The sequence below is a fragment of the Coenobita brevimanus genome, chromosome 52, assembly GCF_032717465.1.
Source record: "Coenobita brevimanus isolate Jiangsu-jjx chromosome 52, ASM3271746v2, whole genome shotgun sequence".
NCBI classification, from domain to species: Eukaryota; Metazoa; Arthropoda; class Malacostraca; order Decapoda; family Coenobitidae; genus Coenobita; species Coenobita brevimanus.
This window is the reverse complement of record NC_137005.1, coordinates 281,377-305,433: the sequence shown is the minus strand read 5'-3', so window position 1 is coordinate 305,433 and position 24,057 is coordinate 281,377. Positions and strand designations below refer to the sequence as shown.

The following is a 24,057-nucleotide window of genomic DNA, read 5'->3' as shown; positions in this document are numbered from 1 at the left end:
TCCACACTGGGCACGAACCTGCTCTCACAATGATCAAAACCTGACTAACTTCGAATTATGAAAGAGGGCGAGAGTCGGCCGTGTTTGCTTCATCGTCAGCGGAAAGAAAGTGAACGATATACGCTCACAATAAATCACTTAGCGATGGCGCTAATGTCACGCACAAGGATGATCACTTATGAAACAGTGAAAAATGTTCTGAAAACCGCCCCAACCGAGTGAACGCGAGGACGGTTGAACTGAGTGATACACAGTGGGAACTCCACCAGAACTCGTGGTTTTCCCACCGATGAAAAATGTCATGAATTTATAAATATGCTCGCGCGAATTCGTGACAATCATCACCATCTTCATCATCATTACATTCATTTCCGATCAAATGATGGGGCGGCTGGGTGATTTTGACCATATGGTAGGGAACCGTACAACCCTTCTCGCTCAGCTTATGGGTTACGGTCTATTACCAGCACGTGGACAGAGAGGCCGGTGAACGAGCCAATACACCTTTTTTTTTTTTTTTTTTTTTTTTTTTTTTTTTTTTTTATAGGTCGGCCTGAGTGGCCGGGGGATTTTGACCATGCGGTAGGGATCCGTACAGCCATTCTCACTCAGCTTGTGGGTTAGGGTCTACTTCTCGTGCGTGGACAGAGAGGCTGATGATCCACAGAGAAGTTTTTTTTTTTTTTCCCTCGGCCCGCTGGCTTCTGATGCCTGAACTCTTACATTGGACAAATAACTCTGGATATGGTTATAATACAGCCAAGGCCTAGTGAATGGATACAGCATGACCGGATATGGACTGTCCTGATAATCGAGAGATTACTGTGGTTTAGTTTTAATAGGCACTATTGGTTACTTCTGTTTTATTGCTATTCTCAGTACAGTATATTTTCTGGATTGTATCTGCCACTCCATAACATGGGAAATTGAAATACAAGTGTGATAATGATGAATTTTCACACAAATCTGTGTTACAGTCCTTTAATGACAATGTTATTTACAGGTTGGTCATGAAACTGGCATCACTGCTCAAGCTGATTTCACAAAGTCAGGTTATTTAGCAGACAAATCAAGAGGAGAGAGTTTGGTTGATTCCAAGCCAAACATCATAGCTTCTCAGGTACAGTACAGTATATCTCTTGTTTGAAAATACCATACTTTTTTAGTGAAAGTTCTTTGATCCCTTAATAGATCATCTTTAGCCTGCCTGTGTTTACCTACAGTACTTACAGTTCTACTTCTTCCTCCTCCTCAGTTCTTCCACAGCACATTCAGTCTTTCTTTGTCAATGCAGCCCTCATATCCACTTTTAGCAACTTTCTTTGGCTTGATTTTGTCATTTTTGGGAAGTAAAACATGGAGATGAACCAATGGGCCCACTCACTTGCAGAGCCTCAGCCCCAGGAGAACTGGGATTTGTATACCACCAGCCATGACCACCGGCCTCAGGGCAGCCACAGGGACACCTGTCCAGGCACACCTTCATTTCATTTTGTTTTTAAAGGCTCCAGTGTGCTCACGTGCATTGGCCTTTTTCACCTAATGGCGGTTCTCAATTCTGCTCAGTCTCTGGCAGCTTCCCTATTCAGTCCCTTATCCCTGAGGTCACATTTAATGACCTCATCCCACGTCTTTTTATGTCTGCCTCTCACATCCATACCCGTAATGTTAACACTTCTCATTTTATACACCCAGTTATCATCCCCCATCCTTTCCACATGCCTAAACTGTCTCAATCTACCTCTCCTCATCACAACATCAGTACACTGCTGTCCCATCATACTTCTCAACTCTTCCATCTTAAGACTTAGCCTCCCCAGATCTCACACTCAAGGATGCACTGCACATCCACCTAATCATTGTCATTTCTGTACATTAGAGCCTGCGAATATCCTCATCCTTTACTGCCCAGGTCTAACTACCATACAGTATTACATTCCTAACACATGCCGCATACAAAGATCCCTTAGCTCGGAGGGAGAGCCCTCTCAGTGTCAGGAGAAGCACCCCCTGAACTTCTTCCAAACACTCCTCACTCTAACCATAGAGCTAGCTCCAGCCCCACTCCCAGCACATAACATGTCTCCCAAATTACAAAACTCTTCCATATGCTCAATTGACTCACTAGCAGGTTCAATCCTTTCATGCCTGACAATCTCCACCTGCTCTCCCCGACACACTGCACACATGAAATCAGCATTATCTTGCAGTCTGCCTCTAACACCACTACATCTCTCATTCACCCACATCACAACCATTGCACAAGATGGAATTACTTCCCACACTCTTGTGGCAGATTGCACATGGCCACTTTCCCTCTTCTTTGACAGTACTGCCAACATCCCTTCATACATCACTTTTGTTTTATCTGCACTTACTCTTCAGCCTGTATGCCTCATACCGTCTCTCCACTTCCTATATCTTTCTACCTTTTCCCTTTCATTCTGTGCAATCAGCACCAAATTATCAGCATACAGCATCTCCCACAGGAGTCCATTTCTGAAGTTACGTGAGAGGGCTTCAAGTACCGTGAAGCATGCTGTGATAAAAGACCCACGTTTGACTGCTAGACAGCTGAAAGATATGTACCCAGAATTGCTGAAAGATGTGTCTGAAAGAACCATACAGCATCAACTTCAGAAAGACTTCAAGATCCCCAGCCATACTGCTGCACTGAAGCCTCTCCTTAATATTTACATTTTCCTCTCTCATAGTTAAAATTTGGGCTTTTTCTACATCAGTTTAATGGCTTGGGACCCATCTCCAATGATTCACTAAGGCAGAGGAGGGTGTGAAAACGAGAGCTTTGAAATTAACAAGTGCCAGGCAGAACAAGAAAATCTGACGTGCTTTCCCATCCAAAGTCAGGCAGGCACTGAGCTCATAATCTCACAGCATTTGGTGGTAAGCCTATAAAGTTGCTAGAAGCCACCAGAAAAAAATCCACCGACTATAGGAATTTTCCTACAATATTTCTTGGACCCTGCCAAATACATGGTGCGAATTAGAGGGTCCAGACTTCCATTGCGCTGACTGTATATATATATATATAGGTAGATAGATACATATATATGTAGGTAGATAGATAGATATGTATACATACATACGTACATGCATACATATGGATGACTGTGATGATAGTGTGATTAATACCAAGAATTCAGCAGATTAGCCATCAGAAGGACGATCAAGATTACCTTGTCTTTGACACTGAAGCTGCAGCAATGTTGGATATGGATTTTCTGCAGCCCCCACCAGCCCAGATCCCAAGAATTAACAGTAAGGACCCTAAGGCAACACTTCCAAAAGTAAGTTGATGTTACCTCATTTTACTAAATCTGAAAATCATTTAGATTATTTTCTTTTTTATAGTTCATAATTTCATGTACAGTTTTATCCTTTAATGTATTGGATGAATAGGGACTATATATATATACTGTATCTCTATGTATCTGTCTGTATATATCTATATCTGTCTATCTATCTGTCTATCTATCTATCTATATATATGACCTGGTGGTATAGAGGATTATTTTACATAATCTGAAAGTGAGTCTGAAGGGTTTAACTGCATGGTTGGAGGCTGTTGGACTATTAATGATGCTCAGGGTTGAACAACTGATTGGTCATGCCTTAACTTTTGGACTGATGCAGCAGTTAATTATTTGTTGTTGATGCTTCTAAGAATGAATGACCCAGTTAGGTGAAACACAGAACAGTGAGCATTTGCTGTATTAGCCTACAAGGAACGAAGTACTATATATATTGATACAGCTCAGGAGATGTGTGGTATTGTAATTATTGTTATATATTTATCCAGATACAGTGAGGCAAAATAATACTGGAAATAATGAATATACTAAAGTTCCATTCTGTGTTTCAGGTGGATAAATCACGTTTTCCAGATATTATCAACCCCTTTGCGGATGAGATTTTGAATCTCATCCTCACAAATATGGAGGAACCTCTTGAAAAGCGTGGAGGATTTGTTGCTCTAAAAAGCAGCCTTCCAGCCATCAGAGTGAATTCACAGGTAAAGAATAAGTTTTTAGTGCTGTCAATCAGGTGTTTATTGGTGCAGTTGTTGTTGTTTTTTATGTTGTATCTGGCTGAACAGACCCATCAATCCAAGGTAAGCAACTGTTTCTGTGGGACTGTCATACATGTACAACACAGTACTTACCCCATGCAGGGATTTGGCACCTGCATGTAGACGCACCTCACCAGCTCACTAGGGTTGGACCCGGGTCCTTCCCCACATATAGGTGCAGAGAAATGTATGTAGATTTGGCTCCTGGCTGGATGCCATAGCTGTTCCACCCAAGGTGCAACAGTACCGCCACATGTAGAGTCCTAGTGCGCATCTTAATGTTACAGTACATTGCACCTTCCATGTATGTCAGGGATGTGTTTGAAAATATCGCAGCTTTTTCCAGACCCTAAAGGCAGCAGCCAAACTTTAATAGGCAAAATATCTGTAACTGATTGACAAGAACTTCAAAACAGGTGATCTGTAGTGAAGCACAAATGAGGCATCCGGGGCCATAAGGGCTACTGGACCTAAAGTGAGTTTTGAGATACTGTACTTTAAAGTTAATACTGTACTTCTGCACCAACCTGTAATGTGTATGAAAAGTTTGTGTATGTGGAGTCATTTCATTTGTATGATGAAGGCAATAGTTTCCTGAAAAAAAAAAAATATATATATATATTCATTCATTGCCAGATGCCATGTGTCCCAAACGGGGTGGCCAAGGCTTAGAGTTAATTGTTTTACAGGAAGGGGCACTAATCCTCCACCAACCCCACTTGACACGTAGGGAGAACGTTATGCCAACAGCATCTTATGTTCATGCAAATTTTTGTTTCCAAATTTGTTGCATAGCAATTCCCCAGATTTGCAGTGTGCAGAAAGTATTATAATATTGCTATGTTACTGAATGCAAATGAAAGGTACAAATGTACTCAACACACTGATAAAAAAAAATTGGCCATAAGTAAAGTCCTTGATTATCGGCAAATGTTTAAAACTTGGAAAAAAACAAAGTGGAAAAAAAAAAAATGCTACATGACAACCCCAGGCTTTTTTGGGGGGGGAGGGAAAAGTTATTCAACACTAATAAAATTCATTACTTAATGAACATACTTATACTAAAACCAAGGCTGTAAACCATTTCTCTGATTATTGTTTTAAAAAAAAAAAAAAAAAAAAAAAAAAAATCAACTCAAGTATGAGACCAAAAGCACTGTTATGTCAACAAAGATTAACTTTATGACCAGAAAACCTAAAATCCTTATGCCAATGCAATAATATACTTAATATAGGCAACAACATGGTTTCCATTCATTACACCTACCTTAACCCGCCCCGTCCCGGAGGCGTGAATTCACGTCTTCACATGATGTGCACTCATATCCCGGCGACGTAAATTAACGTGGCAACATTGCAAGGTCCCTAATTTGCACAATTTTCAATTTTCGCGAGTGATTTTTGGCACGTATACACGGGACACCTTCCTCTATTGCTCTACAAGATGTCAAGCAGGGACAATGCCTTACACCGCATAACCCCCCCCCCCCTGCACGCCATTGTCTCAGCAATTCACCTGTTACCAGTGACCTGGCCAATAAAGACATTCAGGGCCAGAGTGATTCCCCAATCGATGACAATGTGGAGGACAAAGTTTACACAACATTAGTGGAAGAAAAGTCAGAAATGATGATCAGGTAATGTGGGAAAAAATTTGGGGAATTGCTATGCAACAAATTTGGAAACAAAAATTTGCATGAACATACCATTTTTTATTTTTTTCAGGAAATTATTTACCTTGATCATACAAATCATATGATACCACATATGCATACTTTTCATACACATTATAGGGTGGTGCAGAAGTATTAACTTTAAATATCTCAAAACTCACTTTTGGTGCAGTTGCCCTTTTGGCCACGGATGCCTCATATATACTTATCAGTTTATAAGTTTTTCAGACAAGAAAGGAATATTTAACAACAACAATGTTACAAAAAGTTATACTTGTATATAATCTCAACACATACCCATATACATAATGACTCCCCCCCCCCCCCACAGGTGTCTTTAGGACGAGAATTATTCCATATTCACCGTTTGTCTGGAGAGGGAGCTTATGCAAAGGCATACCTTGCTTCCACCATGGATCCCCTCAATGTTACTGTCATGCCTGCTGATAGTGATGATGAGGATGAAGAGAAACAGGTATGTTTTATAGTGAGGGTTAGAATTGTTTATTGTAGTGTTGTGAATTGTGAACATGTAGAACTGAGAGAGAGAGAGAGAAAAAGAGCGTACATGTATGCAGTACAATACTGCAGTATACACACTGAATCCATGTTTCATGAACTCATAAGGGCACCTGGTCTTTTGGGCTGAGGGGTATCACAGTTTCACACTACCAAGGTGTGGTGACTCATTTTTATCAACTATTGCTTACATGGATTTAGGTGAAAGAGATATATGGAATATTGGATTGTTGTTGTTGTAGCCATAGCCTCAGTAAGATGTGAACCTGGAGAACTGCAGGCTGAAGTTGTTTTCCTGCAGTTCACCATCATCCCTTTCTCTGTAATAATTCTTCCATATACCTTCCCTACTACACTCAGTAACCTTATGCCACAATAATTCTTACATTCACTGCACTCGCCTTTATTTTTGTACAAGGGTACAATCGCAGCCTTTTTTCACTCTGCCGGCACAGTTTCACTCATCCATGCCTTCTTACATATCTCCAACAAGCACTTCATTCCACTCCCTCCATTACACTTAATCATCTCAGCATACATCTCATCAACCCTAGCTGCTTTCCCAGCAGTCTTCACCTGTGCGAGTGTCACGTCTCCTGGCACTGCATTCCTTCTCTGCACGCCCCCAAATCCAATCATGTTTACAGCCGTTCTGCTCTCACTATTCCCATTCATCAGGCTTTCAAAATATTCTTTCCATCTGGTCCTTACTTCATCCCCATGGGTTAATTATCCGCCACCTACATCCATCACACCATCACATTTATTTTTGCTCTCACTTCTGCATTTCTGCACCTCTTTCCAGAATAACATCCTATTTTCAGAGTAGTTTGCATTCATTTTTCTTCCAAGATCCTCATTTCCCTCCTTCTTTTTCCTCTTCACTTGTCTCTTTACGTGCTTCTTTCTCTCTGTATTTCAACTCATATTTCAGCTGAACCCCTGTCCTGTAACCACTTTAGCCACTTCTTCCTCTTTTCCTCCACTGCTTTCTTAACCTCCTCATCCCACCGTGCCATACCTTTCTTCTTTGTTGTTACTCTTGCCACACCACACACTGCTTAACCGTTCCTAACTAAGCAATCCCTATGTGCATTCCACAGGCTGTCCAGATCCATTTAATTCCAATTCACTGATTCTAACTCCTCCCATACTTTGGTCCTGTAATCATCTGCCTTTTCTGTGATCCTCAGCTTCTCAACTTTCAGTCATTCTCCCTGACTGCTCCTCTCTCTTGTGATCCACCTCACTCCTCTCAGCTTGGTCTTGCATACCACAGTCATATTATCTGACAGACCTCCACATCATCCTCTCACAGCCCTCGTATCAGCAACCATTCCCATCATCGACCTCTCAGTGAGCATGTAATCAATCAGGCTTCTTTCAACACGATCCCTGTTTTCTTTATGCCATGTACATTTATGTGCATCTTCGTGTTTGAAATACGAGTTACAAATGCACAACGTCCTCTCCTGACACATATTCTTCAGTTTCTTCCCATTATCATTTTCTCCTGGTACTCCATTACAACCAGTTATGTTATCCTCAGGAACAGATTATTGAGGATGAAAAGATTATCTGTTTGAGATTGTAGTACCAGCCCTCTGTCTGTGTCAGGGTTGTTGACATGCCAGGCCGACACCTTGGCGTTGAAATCACCACACAGGATAATGTCGGGTATGGTAATGATGTGGTGTATTTGTGGAGAGTTGTTGTGTGCTGCTGTGGGGGACGATTGGGGAGGAATGTATGTATTGGTGATTGTTATGTGTGATTTGTTACCAGTGCGGATATTAATTGATTGTATTTCTGTTGTTGTGTTGTGGGGGGAGAAGTGACTTTATCTGTGCATTAGTATCTGAAAAGTTGATGGATTCGTGTACCAGGGTAATGAGTCCACCGCCACTGCCTTCGGCCCAGTCTTGTCTAATGAGATGTAGGTGTTTTTTGTGTTCTGCATAGTTTTGTTTCTTGTAAGATGGCAGTGTGTATGTTTTATTATTTAATGAATTGTGTGAGTTCTTGTTTTTTGGTGTTTATGCCATCTATGTTTATTTGAAGAATGTTTATGTTGTGTGTATGATGTGTGTTGGGTGCTGCAGCACGGGGGGAAGGTGGGGGTGTGGGTGAAGGGGAAGTGGTAGGAGAAGGTTGTGATGGAGGTAAGGGTTGGGGTAAATTAGATTGGGGTGGAGTGGGAGGGGTTGAGGGATTTGATGGTGTGGGAAGGATTGGTGGTTTGGGCCGAGGGAGTGTGGAGGAAGTAGGAGTGAGGTTGGTGGGGGGGTTAGAGGGTGGTGGGAAGGAGCATAAGGAGCAGGTCCACGTGTTTGTGTAATATTTTCTGGATGCAAATGTTGTACAGGTGTAATGGGTCCAGTTCTTGCGGGAATTGCACTGAACTGAACCCTTTGTCTGTCGGCTTGACGTGATAGGTTTTGAGCATGTTGGACATATGTATTTGTTGGTGGGTCTTGGATTGCTCTCAATATCACCAGCTAGAAGAAATCTTCGAGAAATGACCACCGGGGAGTCATTTCTCGGTGTTGAAAAAACATTGTTGTTGTGTGTGTTGTGTTGAGAGATGTGGTACTTGCCTGAGTGACCAAAGCCACTCCCAGGCCCCATGAGGGGCTGGGGGTTTTACGGTGCTTTGGCCTGCATGCTGTCTTCCTCCTCTGCTTCGACAGCCTTTGGGGGGTAGACCCACAGTGAAGACGCCACCGCTCCAGGTCCGCACTGGAGTTAATGTTGCTTGTGTGATGATGGCATTTTACCATTTAGGTCATGACAGCATAAAGTAAATACTTTAGCAGCAATAGTGATATGGAAAGGTCAGTCATTTGTTGATTACTAATCCATCCATCCATCCATCACCCAATCCTACATTGCCCCATGAGGAGCGTAGGAGTCCGGGACTAGGCAGTTGGTCCCGACATTTAAGATGAGAGTGACCAGCCTCACTCATCGGTGGCATTACGTGAGACTACTAATTACTCTTTTCAATATATTTTAATATGTAAGTCTTTGATTACAGTATGTTGACGATGAATTGGCATTTTCCTAGATCATACTGAAGGTGCAAAGTCCAGCATGTCCATGGGAGTTCTACATCTGCCATGAACTGCGGGAGCGGCTGAAGACTCGTTCAGGTTCCCCTCTGATCCTCGACTCAGTCATGAGGATTAATCGAGGATACTTTTCTGCCAACCAGTCTGTTCTGGTCAACCAGTATCATAAATATGGTACTCTGCTGGATGCTGTCAATGGGTATGTTTAGTTTATAATGGTATTTTCTGTGATATTTTGTTTGTGGGATGATGAATGTGATATTCCTATATTGAAGTACCTGTATAATCCTTTTTTGTAGACTGGCCATTCTTAGAGTGGAAAATGTATTTTCATCTTGCTATTATAAGTTGTGTCTAGATCCATAATACTGTACCCTAGTATTTCAGCTTTGTGTTGGCAGAGTCATTAGGAGAGAGCAACTTCTCAGAGCGTTTATATTCTTCATCTCCCAAGAGACAGTTGGGCCAAATAATTGAACATTAAGCCTTTCAGTATGACGTCTTTCTTGTAGTTGTAAAGGCATTTGTGTGTGTGTGTGTGTGTTCTTACCTAATTGTATCTTTACAGGAATGAATCAAGCTCGTACTGTCCTGTGTCTTAAACCATTTTCGTACATATCCTTAAATTTACGAATTGTTTTGGCACACACTGTTTCATTCGGTAGTGCATTCCACTGATCAGATGCCCTATTTGGGAGCATGCGCACGCGCATGCATGTGTGTGTGTGTGTGTGTGTGTGTGTGTGTGTGTGTGTGTGTGTGTGTGCACTCACCTATTCATATTTTAACAGAATTGATCAAGTCCTTAATGTCCTATCTTTCCTTATTTTATCTGATTTTTTTTTTCCACCTGTGAATATTTTTAGCAGCAAAGGAAGAGGCTATTCATAGGTCCAGTCATCCAGAAATGACAGTGGGTAGGTGGATGTGTAGTGCATCCAAGAATACAAGGCTATGGGGGGCTAGGTTTACGATTGAAGAGCAGAAGGAAAGGATGGGACTGGAGTGTATTGGTGTTACGATGAAGAGGGGTAGATTGAGATGGTTTGGGTGTGTGGAAAGGATGGAGGATGACAGCTGGGTGCAGAAAGTGAGAAGTGTAAAGGTGGGGGCGTAGGGTTGCAAGAGGCAGACCAAAAAAGACGTGGGACGAGGTCATAGAGTGTGACCTTAGGGATAAGGAACTGCATAGGGGGGCTGCCAGAGATGTAGCAGCATGGAGGGCCACCATTAGATGACCAAGGCCAATGCATGCAAGCATGTTGAAGCCTTTGTAAACAAAACAGACAAATATAACCTCGTCCGGTAGCCAATTCCACATGTCAATTGATTTTACTGGAAAGCTATGCTTCCTTACATCCTTATCTCCTCTTGTCATCTGTAACTTCATGCTGTGGCTTCTTGATTTAGTTTCTGGTATTGCATGGTTTTCCGTCAAAGATTTTATGCTTATTGTCAGAAACCATTTGAATTCAGTCATTGGCTACGCCAGATAATGCCGTGCTGGATAATCGGTAATTTACTCCATCAATCCTCCAGCAGATTCGGATCCAAATGACACTATTTCTTCATCCGAGCGCTACCTAGGTATAACCAAGGTACAGTTTACTGGTACTGTAGTTTGCCATCTGTGCAGCCTCTTTTTCCATACTTACGTACTGTTGTGTTTGCAGATTCAGGACAAGTGGGCAGCCCATGCCAGAGCTTCTGGCTGTATACTACATGGTGGAGGTTCTGAGTATCCTGGAGGCTTTGCACTTATGTAGCATCATCCATGCCGATGTCAAGCCTGACAACTTCCTTATCCGCGACCTTCCCAAAATTGATACTTCTGCCACGACGCCATCAGAGGTCTTTGCCGAGTGCCCAAATTCCTTGAAGCTAATTGACTTCGGGAGAAGTATTGACTTGGAAAAATTCCCAGAAGGAACAACATTTACAGAAGTGGTAAGATTTTATATACTGTACATATATACACTTATGAGCAAAAGTTTGCTAACAGTCCTTTGCCAGCATTGTGTCTTACTTTCTCTATTTCTTATTCCTCCTCTAATGACAGAGGGTATCCTCCCTTGCCACGCCTTTTTGTTATGTGCTTCATATTGCTGTCATATAAAAATAGTTCATGAAGCTCCTTCCCTGGCTTCAGCTGACATCAAGATGTCAGTAAACTTTTGCTCATGGCGGTAACATACATTAGCAAATAATGATTTACACAGTGCTTTATTCATGTCAGTAAACTTTTGCTCATGGCGGTAACATACATTAGCAAATAATGATTTACACAGTGCTTTATCCCATTCCTGGATTGTTTCTTCTTGGATGTACAGTATTACTATATCATCAGCTCTTCTTAGCCCCCGCCGAACTCATCACCCTAGTCTTTTTGTAATTTACTTCTTGTGGGTGGGCGTGAGGGTGGCGATAAGTCACCAGCATTGTGGGAGACAGACAGGCATGAATCTGCCATTGCTGGGCTACAAATGAGGACTGAATTACTAAATATGCAGTATTTGGCAACTGCAGTGTGGCAGGGCTTGGCAACAGCTCTGATGACATAGAGGGAGACTCATTGTTCGCATGGAAACCACTGATGCTTCCTCTTGCTTGAAGTTATGACACTGAGACCCATCACCTCATATGAGGCAATCAGCGCAGCCAGTGGTGGCCTGCATATCTGAGTTACTAAATATGCATTATTTGGCAACTGTGGTGTAGTAGGGCTTGGCAGCTGCTCTGATGTCATAGAGGGAGTGTCAGTGTTCCCATGGAAACCACTGATATGTCCTCTTGCTTGAAATTATGACATGGAGACCCATCACCTCACATGAGGGGATATGCAGGCCACCCCTGACCGTACTAATCTTGTCATATGACACACACTTCCACCATATCCTTCCACCTTCTCCTTGGCATACCTCGCCTCCTCCCTCCATCAGATTTGCTCAGATATACTGTACTTTTTTCACTGCTCTATTGTATCCATTCTCTCCACATGACCATACCATCTCAGTACACTTTCTTCGATTCTGGTGTCCACAGACTTCCTCACTCCACATGTTTCACGAATCACAATATTTCGTATCCTATCCACTCTCCGTACTCCACATATATTCCTCAGCAGTCCCATCTCCATTGCTTTCACTCTTGACTTTTCATTTTCATGCCACACCATAGTCTCACCTCCATATGTTAAAGTTGGCACTAACACTCCTTCATGTAAGCCTCGTGCAGCTGCAACACTCAAGCCTTTGTTTCTTATCAAGGCCTTCATTGCATCGGCGACTTTCCTTCCTTGTGTGACGTTACTTTCCACTTCTTTTGCACATTTTCCTCTCTTTTCTATCACTTTACCAAGGTATTTGAACTCTCTCACCAATTCCAGTCTCTCTCCATTCACTGTAACATTTCACTGGGTCATCTTCTCTCTCAATAACCATCACTTGACTCATTTCTACATTTACTTCTTAAGGCACAATGCTCACAGACATCAGCAAAACTCTGCACTAGTCTGCCAAGTTCTTCTCTGGTATTTGCAAGTAGTACTGCATCATCAGCATACAACAAATTTGGGATATTCCATCCATCACCATTCATTACAAACTCCATCCCCCTCTCCATTACTTGTGTGTTTACATCTCTCATCACCCCATCTGTATTTATATATATATATATTGTATTGGACAACCACGAGGACATCACACAACCATGGCGCATGCTCACACTGATGGTGAACCATTCACTTAGATGCCCATTAACCTCTCCTTGGTGCCAGCACTGAGCCTTGTGGAACTCCACTTGTCACATTTTACCATGATGAGTAATTTCCCTGTAGCACTGCTCTCATTTCCCTTTTACTGAGAAAATCTTTCATCCAGTCGTACAGATTACATTGGATTCCTCCTTAATTGTACAGTTTCCATAAAAGTCTTTTGTGTAGTACTCGTTCAAATGCTTTCTTGATATCCAAATATATGCTGTCTACCCAGTCATCTCTTTTCTGTATTATTTCTGCAACTCTGTCCTAGTAACTTAATAGATTAGTAACACATAATTTTCACTTTCTACAATCAAATTGTCTTTCTGTTATCATATTGTGGTTTCCCAAGTGATTTACCCAGATTCTTCGTATCAGTTTTTTGAACATCTTGCTTACGATCCTGGTCACTCAGGCATCAAACAATTATCAGGCTAATTTTGAGAATTGTAAGATTTTTACTGTAAGTTGGAAATGAACAAAAGTCTGGCACCTTGTCATGTTTACCAACGAAACTCTTTGCCAACAGGTCTTGATGTGAGAGTTATGGTCAGGATAAATTGATGAGGGACAGGGGGAGGAGGAGAGAATATCTTGGTTCGTGAGCTCAGAATTTGTACCTTTGTCATCAGTTGTCTCTTTGGACTCTAGGAAATGAAAGTATGTTAATGATCTTACACCATAATGCTGATGAGTAATGTCCCAGTTTGACATTTTGTAACAAAAATTCTCTTTTCCCTTCAAATTTGTCATAAATGATAATACAGTATGAATACTGTACTGCAAATGTGGGCATAGCAACCACTATGCTGTACTCGTATTGTTGTCTGATGTTTCATGTACTGTATTAGAATTATTGTATAAAGTGATTTTCCAACACAGATTTGGCAAGCGTTGCTCACCCTATATTCTAAATGCCTTCCACACTTGTAACATTTTGTACAGCATTGGGTACAATACATAACACTGCTTTAAAAATACCTGTACATTACACATTCACTGTATTTGTCTTAGAGAGACAACATAGAATATAAAATATACAGTATAATATGATAACGAACAGAATTAACGATAACGCTGAAATTCACCCAGCAGTGTAATATTAAAATTACTTAACCCTTACACCACGGGCATGTTTCCCAATGTTTTGCGTCTCCCGCGGGGTTATTTGGGCTCCGACAGACTCTCAAAAAATATTTGCCAAAAATCAGTTATTAGTCCTAGAATATTAAAATTACATATGCATATGGCACATACCTTCAGCTTTCTCCTGGGATGTTTGTTGAGCCTTCGTCGATTACCGTAGGACTTGCGGAGACCTCTGAAGTTGGGTAACGAAGTCCCCACTTTACACTTCCCGACAACCCGTAATATGATTACCACAGCCAGATATTAACACTATAAACACTACTCTATGATTATCAAGTAGTTTGGGATCCATACTCCAAATAAAAACCACTGTGAAAGCAATGAAAATTGCGAGTGTGTCTGACCGTCGCACTTGCGCTAGTTCGCTCTTGGTACTCTGTCATTTATTATTCACAAAACCCCTCACACTTTATATTTCTATTACTATATAACACTGATATATATCTACAGTCTTTATCCATAAGTTTCCTTCAGTAGTATTAGTTTATTGTCACTGTAGGGATTCAATTTCTTTCAGTAAAATACGTAGCATTCACTTTCTCGTCCTGTATACTGTACTAGCATTGAGAGTGAATGTCACTTTCACCTTCACTCTCATAACTCATAGTATTCAGACATGCTAGAGTGAAACTTTCACTTTCATTACTCCTAGGGTATATACTCGTATTCTTATAATACTACTCATTTACATTTCTATTTACGTTCTCTATTTTATTTACGTTATTTACATTTCTATTTTATTTACACTGTGTTATGCACTGTCACTTGAAGTAACTTATAAAACTATTTTCCACTGTTCACGTATATTTACATTCATTACTTTCACTTGCTGTTTACACATTATTTACACATTATTTACAATTCCAATTGCACTGTTTTACTCAATAGAAAGATTGTAGTCACTCTTTTATCAATTGTCAGCCCTTTACCTCTTTCAACACGAGGTTTAGTCGGGGGTAAAGGTCACAGGGCCCTTTGCATGGGGGTGAAAAGTCCCTGAAGCTAGCAAGAGGAAACAGACGTACCCCCACACTGGAAGATGAGAGTGAACTGATAAGAATGGGCCGGGGTGGTGGCCTACCTAGGGAAATGCATTACTACCAACGTTAGCCTCTTGACAGCAGCTAATATATAGCAGTGAAATGATTGGCAGGAAATCTAGACAATACATTATAAATTAGGTAGTTCCAGGTGAATGTGAATATCACTTAGGCTTCTCCCTTCCCTCCTTATATGTATATTTATTATGAAAATAGATTATACGGCATATTTCAAGGGGAAATAAACAGCGAAAACTAGCGAACGAGTGCACTTGAGGTGTTGTCAGGTGATAATTAGCCAATTCCAGGTGTATGGCACTCTCACTTACCTTATTTCTTTCTTGTATATATTATTTGGTATAAGAATAGGGCATAGGGCTTATTTCAATGGATGAAATCAGTGAAAAATTCCAGGGAAGATTTACTTAGCGTAGCATGGCTGGGCAGGCGAGAGGATAGGGTAATGGAGGGGGGGGTAGGGAGGGGAGTCAAGAACGGGGAGAAATGGCTAAATTGTCAACAATGGATGGGAGTACAGATGAGATTAGGAGTGCTGACTAGTGTTGGACATTGGCAGTACTGATAGATGATACAAGCCACCACTTGGAAGCCCGGGTGAATTCAAAATAACACAGAATCACAAAAGCGACGCCCCGCAGTATGATTCCTTGCTCCCAAGCATCACGAAAGTGACACCCTGCGGTTAAGAGGTTAATAAAATCATTGTTAAAAACACAGACTGTAACTTTCTCAGAACATGACATACCAAATGGTCAGACATAACGTCTTTACTCACCATTCATTTGGATTCCTGGACTTCTTCTCCTGCAACAAGCTATTAATAATGAGAGGTAATGGAAGATAGTTTAGTTACTCTCATCCATATAAACCACAATAATTGTATCACCATGCAAATATGACCATGGAACTCACTTTATAGATAGGGGTTTATTATTACTGTATGTTATCTGGAGTTCTTATAAATTTTCAGTATTATTTCTGCAGTCCAGTTGCTAAGAGCTTGTGACCCACTGCTAGACTGTGAGCTAGAGGTTGGAAACCCCTGCTGTAATTGATATCTTGGCCTTTTAGCATTATTTGGGGGAGGCGGTGGCTCAATCGGTAGAGAGTTGGCCTGCAGTCCTGACGGACCCGGGTTCAAATCCCGCTGAGGCAGGGAACAGTTTAAGGATTTGAATTTCACAAAAATCAGACTTTACTGATCTACCAGAAGCCCCGCCGACATGTCGTAAAAATACCCCCGCTAATACCAATACACCAGTCCTGTATGAGACAGCCCTAGCATGTATTCAATATGGACGGTGGGTGTTAGCGCCGAAGTGGTGACATGTAGAGGTGTCCGGTACGTAGGAGGACTACTGGGCCTTGAAAGCAGGCTGCGAAGCCTATGCCCAGAGTCGGTCACATAAAAAAAAAAAAAAAAAAAAAAAAGCTAATTATTCCATTGAGCCACTCTTCTCACCATTACACATTTATCATACCCCTCTTCTGTTGCAGCATGTACACACATGTCAGCATCTGCCGCCTTCCCATATTCAACCTTTTCTCAGCATGCTTTTCTTCTGCCATTGACACCACATGTCTCCTATGTATACCACCATACATAATCACACTTCACATTGTTTTACTCTTGTCATTTTTATTTGTTAGCATCCTACCATTTTCAGTCATTCATGTTCATACATTTTACCTACATTCAGTCCTACATTTTTACACATTGTTACAGAATAGTTAGCTTTTCAGAGAAAATGCATGGACTTGTGTTGAATATTTGTAACAAGTGGTAATAGTAGAAGACTTACGTGAAGTGTACACCAGTTTTATAGTGCCATCATATTGAAAGCTAGATGATTCCTTTGCCTTTGATTGCAGCTATTCAGATGATCGTATATTAATATAGGGAAACTATGAAATTTTAGTCTCTGACACCTTACTTCCTCCTGGGAACACCTTCCATGTATTTTGTTATGCTGTATGTGACAGCTTTTTTTTAATAAAGTGGAGATTTTTACAATGCACATTACTTGAATTCATATACAGAATGTAACCAGGTATAAAGTGCAGCTTTCATACTGCACTTTAGCTCTACCCTGCTGTACTGTACCCCCAGGTGACAACTGACAAGTTTACTTGCTGTGAGATGCGTGAAGGACGGCCATGGACATACCAGACAGATTTATACGGGGCAGCTGCCATTGCACATCTCCTCCTTTTTGGTTCATACATGGAGGTCAAGAAATTGGCTAGTGGCAAGTGGGACATCAGTGGAGTCACACTAAAAAGGTGAATAGATTAATTGCTTTGTATCTTATGACTGTTATTACATATAAGTATTATGTATTTGAGGAGCATGGCGGCTCAGTGGTAGAGCGCCTGACGTGAGACCAAGAATTGTGAGTTCGTTCCACGCCCTGGTAAGCTGCCATGCCAGGAGAGGTAGTGCTCTCCTGTCACCTGGCTGGTTGTAGCAGCTTAGTGGGTTAGAGCACTCTGACCAGAGGGTTGGAGGTTCAGGTCCACCCAAGAGTTATTGGTAGACATCAGGATGGGCATCCAGTCAGAAAGTGCTACACACTCTAAAACCAAAGTCCTCTACCCAGGGGCAATGCCTTAGCTCTTATTAAGAAAAAAGGGACACTGTGTATAACTTTAGAAAAAAAAATATTAAGAGTAATAATAAAAAACAAATAAATAAATAAATCTTTGGGGATAGAAGAAAAAGAACACTTTCTAATTACGACCTGTATAAAGTGTGCTTAGTGGGAGTGGACATATGAAGGTCCCCACACTTTATTTATGTTGGGATGTGATTGATTCCAGCTGCTTTGTTGTTGTACTGCTAGCAGCATCATGCATCCTACAATATAGGAGGTGGTAGGTGGGGATGCCCATCATTCACTCTATCTATCTATTGCCAGACGCCTCAATCCCGTTTGGGGTGGCCACAAACAAATCGCCTCCATGTCACCCTGTGCCCCACCATTTCACTGCCCTGCTCCCAGCTCACACCTCCCTCTCTCATATACCTCTCCACCCCATCCCTCCATCTCATCCTCGGCCTCCCCCTCCCTCTTCCCCCCTCCACCTCACTCACATACACTCTCTTCGTCAGTCTTTCACCTTCCATCCTCTCCACATGGCCAAACCACCTCAGTGTGTTCCTCATAACTCTTCCTATCACATCCACATCCACACCACAACGGTCCTTTATATCCTCATTTGTCAGCCTGTCTCTCCATGTGACTGCACAGGCTCCTCTTAAATAACTCATTTCCACTGTTCTCACTCTTGACTTGTGTCCTTCCAACAACGTCCAAGCTTCACTTCCATACGTTAGAGTTGGTATCACAATACTGTCATGTAGTAACTTTTTCACTTCCATGCTCACTTCCCTGTTTCTTATCACTGCTTTCAAGGAACCAGCAACCTTTCTTCCCTGCTGTACCCTTTCAAGCACTTCACCCTCCAAACCTCCATCCTTACTCATCACACTACCCAAGTACTTAAACGTACTCACATTTTCCAATTCCTCACCCTCCAACTTTGCTGTACATTCACTGACTTCACCTCTCTCAAAGACCATCACTTTACTCTTCCCTACATTCACCTTTAGATTCCGTTTCTTACACACTCTCCCAAACTCATCCACCAAGCCTTGCAGCTCCCCTTCATCTTCATTCAACAACACAGTATCATCTGCAAACAACAGTACAGGGAGTTTCCAAACACTATCCTTAGGTGATGAGATAATTTGTCAGCTGCGTCAAACAATGGCACGAAAACAATTGCGGCTGTAGCCATCATCCAGCGTCCCCGATCCGCAAACCGTGTTGGATATAACCGTCACCTGGCGCATAGATGAGAGTGACCAGCCTCACTCATCCCAGAGTGGCAATACACGAGCAATAAACCCTAACCCCCGCTTGAACACCCTAATTACCCACTAAACCATCAGGTGCCATAATTTGGTTATGTAGTAAATGGCTTCCTGGTGTACAGGAAACCAGTTGGCATGTCACTTAATGTAGAGTCACCTGTAGACAGAAGGATGAGGAAAGAATGAAAGAAAGAAAAACAGAAGAGGGAGGAAGGAAAGAAGGAAGGGAGAGCAGCACTATATCGAATGAGTGGATGGTGAGTGCCCCCACCTACCACTCAGGTTGGAGTAAAAAGGGTAGAAAACACAAGTATTGTGACCCATTGCACCCCATTTAATGGACATTGTTCCTTATAACCAGTGAACAATTGGTGGGCTTCATGACATCCATGAAATCCAGCGTCTGGTATACTGGGGTCTGTTGTAGTGAGGGTCTGCTGTACTTTTGACCAGATGCCAGTACAGTATTAGAGAGTCTTTATCATTGCTTCAGATGTCTTCTTGCCACCATACTGGAAACCACATGAGTTGAGATAGCTGAGGTATAAATGTTTCCTAGATAATTTGTCCCTACTTGATTGTCATATTTTTCAGCCACTCTACCTTCTGCATATTCTCCCATTGATATGCTGTTACCTTCACTTTTCATACCACATTTTTTTTTTTCCCAGACATTACCATGTGACACATCAAGGTTTTCCTGTATTTGTTGAAATGCATCTGGTACAAGTTACAGTAATACAAAGTTTTATCTAATTGGATGGTACTGAATTGGAGTGGGTGCATATATTTGCATTTAATTAGCAGAACCAAAATGTCATATAGTGTCAGAAATTAGAAGAAGCAGTGTGTTACCTTGTTTCTTGATGTTGAGGTATACTGTTGGTTTGGATATTTCAGGAAAGAAATTGAATTTGTCATATAAAAATATATACTCTAACCACCTCTCCGCTCTCTAACACCAGGTACTGGCAGAAGGAGATGTGGCAAGAATTGTTCTCTGTCCTTCTTAATGTGCCATCGTGTGATAAAATGCCAAACCTTGCTACCCTCAAGAAGAAACTTATGACAGCATTCTATGAGGAAGGATTCCACAAGCAGATAAATTCCAAATCTTCCAGTCTTCTGATGATGCTAAAAAAGCACCGATAAAGTATGCTGAATGCTTGAACCCTGTAACTGAAGTAAAGTGGTCAATTATCATTCATATTTTGTCTGTAGGAGCTACTTAATGAAAGTCTTGAGTATGTTTTATCCTGATATATTTATAATTGAGTAATATTTCTTAGCTATATTGTCTGCACTTAAGAGTATATTTATCAGGTAAAGTACTAGTACTTGCTTTTGTAAAACTCCGTTAACTGAATCTTTTTATATTATAATATTTAGATTGGAAATTCCTGGCATTGGTTTATATGTAGGTACGTTATTCTTAGTAAACTTATGATCAAATGCTTATACAAAATGTGGCAGTCGTGAGTTGCGCACGACAGCAATTGATATGCTTAAATTGTTGAATTCACATTTGTGGGATGCCACATTTGTGCAGTCATTAAATGCCAAAATTACTGGGAAAGTGTGTGAAATGTAAGATGGTTCTTCATATCCATTCTCATATACTAATGTATGATTATTTACTATAAAACCACTTTTCCCATATCATCACACTTAGCAGTCTTACTCTTCACAGTGGTGACTAAGCATATGGATAAATTGTAAAATCCACTCGTGGAATATGCCAGTTGCACAAATGTGGAATGGCTTTTTTTTTTTTTTTTTTTTTTTTTTTTTTTAAGCATATGACCATTAGGTTCATGTTCAAGCAAATTAAATTGTTATTTATCTTAGGTTGTAACATTATTTTCTTTATAAAGTATTACCATTAATATATCGAACTTGATATAGTTGCCAGACACAGCCTAGTGATAGTAATGTGATATAAGCAGCATATGATTCATGAATTTACTTGGGTTATGCTCAGCCTGTATAGTATAAGTATTTGACTGCTTAGCATATGACCTGTTAGTGATAAGGTATTTGTCGTAAGGGATTAACAAATTTTGCCTATTACTGAAACTTGGAAAGTTACAGTTTTTAAGTTTAGTATGTAAGATCATAATCCTGAGGTATTATTTACTCACACTTAATGGTGTACAAACTGCACATAGTGTAATATTTTTATATCTTAATAAAATACACAGTAAATGTTGGTTTTACTTGTTCCATAATATACTATGATTCCCTGTAAACATGATTGGTTTTGGGGGTGTGCAAAGAAGGAATGCAGCGCCAGAGACATGACACTGTCACAGGTGAAGAGTGCTGGGAAAGCAGCTGGGGTTGATGAGGTGTATGCAGAGATGATAAGTGCAGTGGAGAGGGTGGAATGAAGTGCTTGTTGAAGATATGTAAGAAGGCATGGATGAGTGAAACTATGCCAACAGAGTGGAAAAAGACTGATTGTACCCCTGTACTAAATAATGGTGAGCGAAGTGAGTGCAAGAATTATCGTGGCATAAGTTTATTGAGTGTGGTAGGGAAGGTATATGGAAGAATTATTATAGAGAAAGTAAATGAGATATCAGAAGCCCTAGTGAGTGATGAACATGGTGGCTTTAGGAGTGGCAGAGGATGTGTGGATCAAGTATTTGCAGTGAAACAGATAGCAGAGAAGGCTTGTGAGAAGGACCGTAAGGTGTTTATGGCTTTCATGGATCTGGAAAAGGCAAACAATGAAGTGGACAGAGAACGATTGTGGAAAGTTTTACGTATGTATGGTGTAGGCAGTAAGTTGCTAGGTGCCATCAAGAGTTTTTATGATGGTAGTGAAGAATGTGTAAGGGTTGATGGGCATCTAAGTGAATGGTTCAAGATTGGTGTGGATGTGTGACAAGGTTGTGTGATGTCTCCATAGTTGTTCAATATACATATGGATGGGGTGATGAGAGAAGTAAAAACACGAGTAATGGAGAGGGGGATGGCATTGGTAATGAATGGTGATGGATGGAATATCTCATATTTGTTGTATGCTGATGATGCAGTACTGCTTGCAGATTCTGAACAAGAGCTTGGTAGGCTAGTATAGAGTTTTGCTGATTTCTGTAAGCGTCGTGCCTCGAGAATAAATGTAGAAAAGAGTGAAGTGATGGTTATTGAGAGAGAAGGTGACTCCCAGTGTGATGTTACAGTGAATGAAGGAGACTGGAATTGGTGAGAGAGATCAAATACCCGTGTACAGTGATAGAAAAGAGAGGAAAATGTGAAAAAGAAGTTGAAAGCAGAGTGACACAAGGAAGAAAAGTAGCTGGTGCAATGCACCTTAACCTGTCCTATCGCTACGGTATGGTGTGCGGACCCTCCAAAGAAACGTTGTCTGTGGCACTTTGGAGTTGCAGATTGGGAGACCCTCAGGTAGTACTTCTTTTATTTTCCTTGGAATGATTATTGCTTCCGTGGCTGGGAGCCATCTGGGTGTGCCTTGCACATTACGGAGAGTATTCTCTCAGGCATGGAAGCATACATTCCTTTTTCATATCCTTTGACTAATGCACGAAAGCCTTGGTTTAATCACGCTTGTTCTAATGCTGTTCGCAACAAGGAGAGGGCCTATAAAAGGTACTGGAGCCAACCCACCCCAGAATCACATCTTTTATACGTTTCTGTCCGGAATCGTGTTATGTCTGTTCTTTGCTAAACATAATTTCATCCGTACAAAATGCTTTCAGCTCTCTAACTCGAATTCTTCCCACTCCTTCTGGCACCTTGCCAAAAACCTTTCTAACAACTTTGCCTCTTCATCCTTATTCTTTCCCAAACCTACTTCCCAAAACTGCCTCCTCGTGTCTACGTGGTTCCAGGCATCTCGAAATGATCGGTAATTGAATTTGGCTCTCTCGTATTTTGTTTTTCTCTTAGAAGGAACAGTTATTGCAGGCTTGTGGCCTTTGGTTCCTTCTTCCTCGCATTAAAAAAAATAAGAACATACATGCACATACCCGAAAACACATTAACAGGCTATTTTATACATCCAGTGGTAGTAGATTTATATTTCATCACTGTCCTTAGCATGTTCTTAAATTTTTCTGATATTATATACTCACAAACCTATATTTACTATTTATTTATTTATGTATTTATTTTGAGGGGCCTTCCAAGAACGTTGGAACCCCCGAGCTTCAGCTTCAGCCTCCATGCAAAGCCGACCTTGCCTTCGGGCCTTCTGTTAATGCGGTGTTCGTAATTTCTTTCGTTTTCATTTTCCACAGTCACTGACTATGGAGAATGAAAACGAAGTATGATCCTGACTGTCAGTCAGGATCATACTTACCTCATTATTTAATACTGTGAACTTGGGGTTCGGCGAGTTTAGAGAATTAGTAGTAGTTATACCTAAATATTTTTCATTTTCTTTGATATAATGGTTTACAGAAATTGAACAACGTTATCTGCTAAGGAATTTTAATTCTGAATTTGCACTCGTCATTGGTATTGTTTCAAATATCTATTCTGCTTCAAGTCGATAATTAACATTATCAAAGAAAGCACACTAACCCTAAATTTATTATGTTCAGTTAAGGGGAGAAAAAGTTGCGACAGATTAGAGCGCTCTGCTGATGACAATATCGGAAAACATATTTTCAATATTTACCTTTTCTTTTTGTCATTCCTACACAAAGCGAGTAATTGTAGTCGTCAAATTTATATCAAGAATTGATTTCATACGACCATACTGGATGAGACGGCTAATGTGACCTGAAAAACGTGTGGCTGAGGCGAGTGTTGTGGCATCCAGGAACCATTGACTGTGACGGCATAGCTCACATGACCTCCTCGCTGGTCCCGTGACCAAACAAACCCTCG

General features: G+C 41.0%; 1 protein-coding gene across 1 annotated transcript in view; it reads left to right on the top strand.

The window, feature by feature from the left end:
* LOC145400419 (mitotic checkpoint serine/threonine-protein kinase BUB1-like) overlaps positions 1-20,349 on the top strand; it is a 69,235-nt gene extending 48,886 nt beyond the window's left edge. The window contains exons 17-25 of the mRNA XM_080272933.1: positions 1,004-1,120; positions 1,391-1,510; positions 3,168-3,308; positions 3,884-4,033; positions 6,095-6,238; positions 9,350-9,552; positions 11,027-11,300; positions 17,431-17,603; positions 20,163-20,349. Coding sequence (XP_080129059.1) covers positions 1,004-1,120; positions 1,391-1,510; positions 3,168-3,308; positions 3,884-4,033; positions 6,095-6,238; positions 9,350-9,552; positions 11,027-11,300; positions 17,431-17,603; positions 20,163-20,349 — 1,509 coding nt within the window. The remainder of the gene's footprint in view (positions 1-1,003; positions 1,121-1,390; positions 1,511-3,167; positions 3,309-3,883; positions 4,034-6,094; positions 6,239-9,349; positions 9,553-11,026; positions 11,301-17,430; positions 17,604-20,162) is intronic.
* The last annotated feature ends 3,708 nt before the right edge of the window (positions 20,350-24,057 follow it).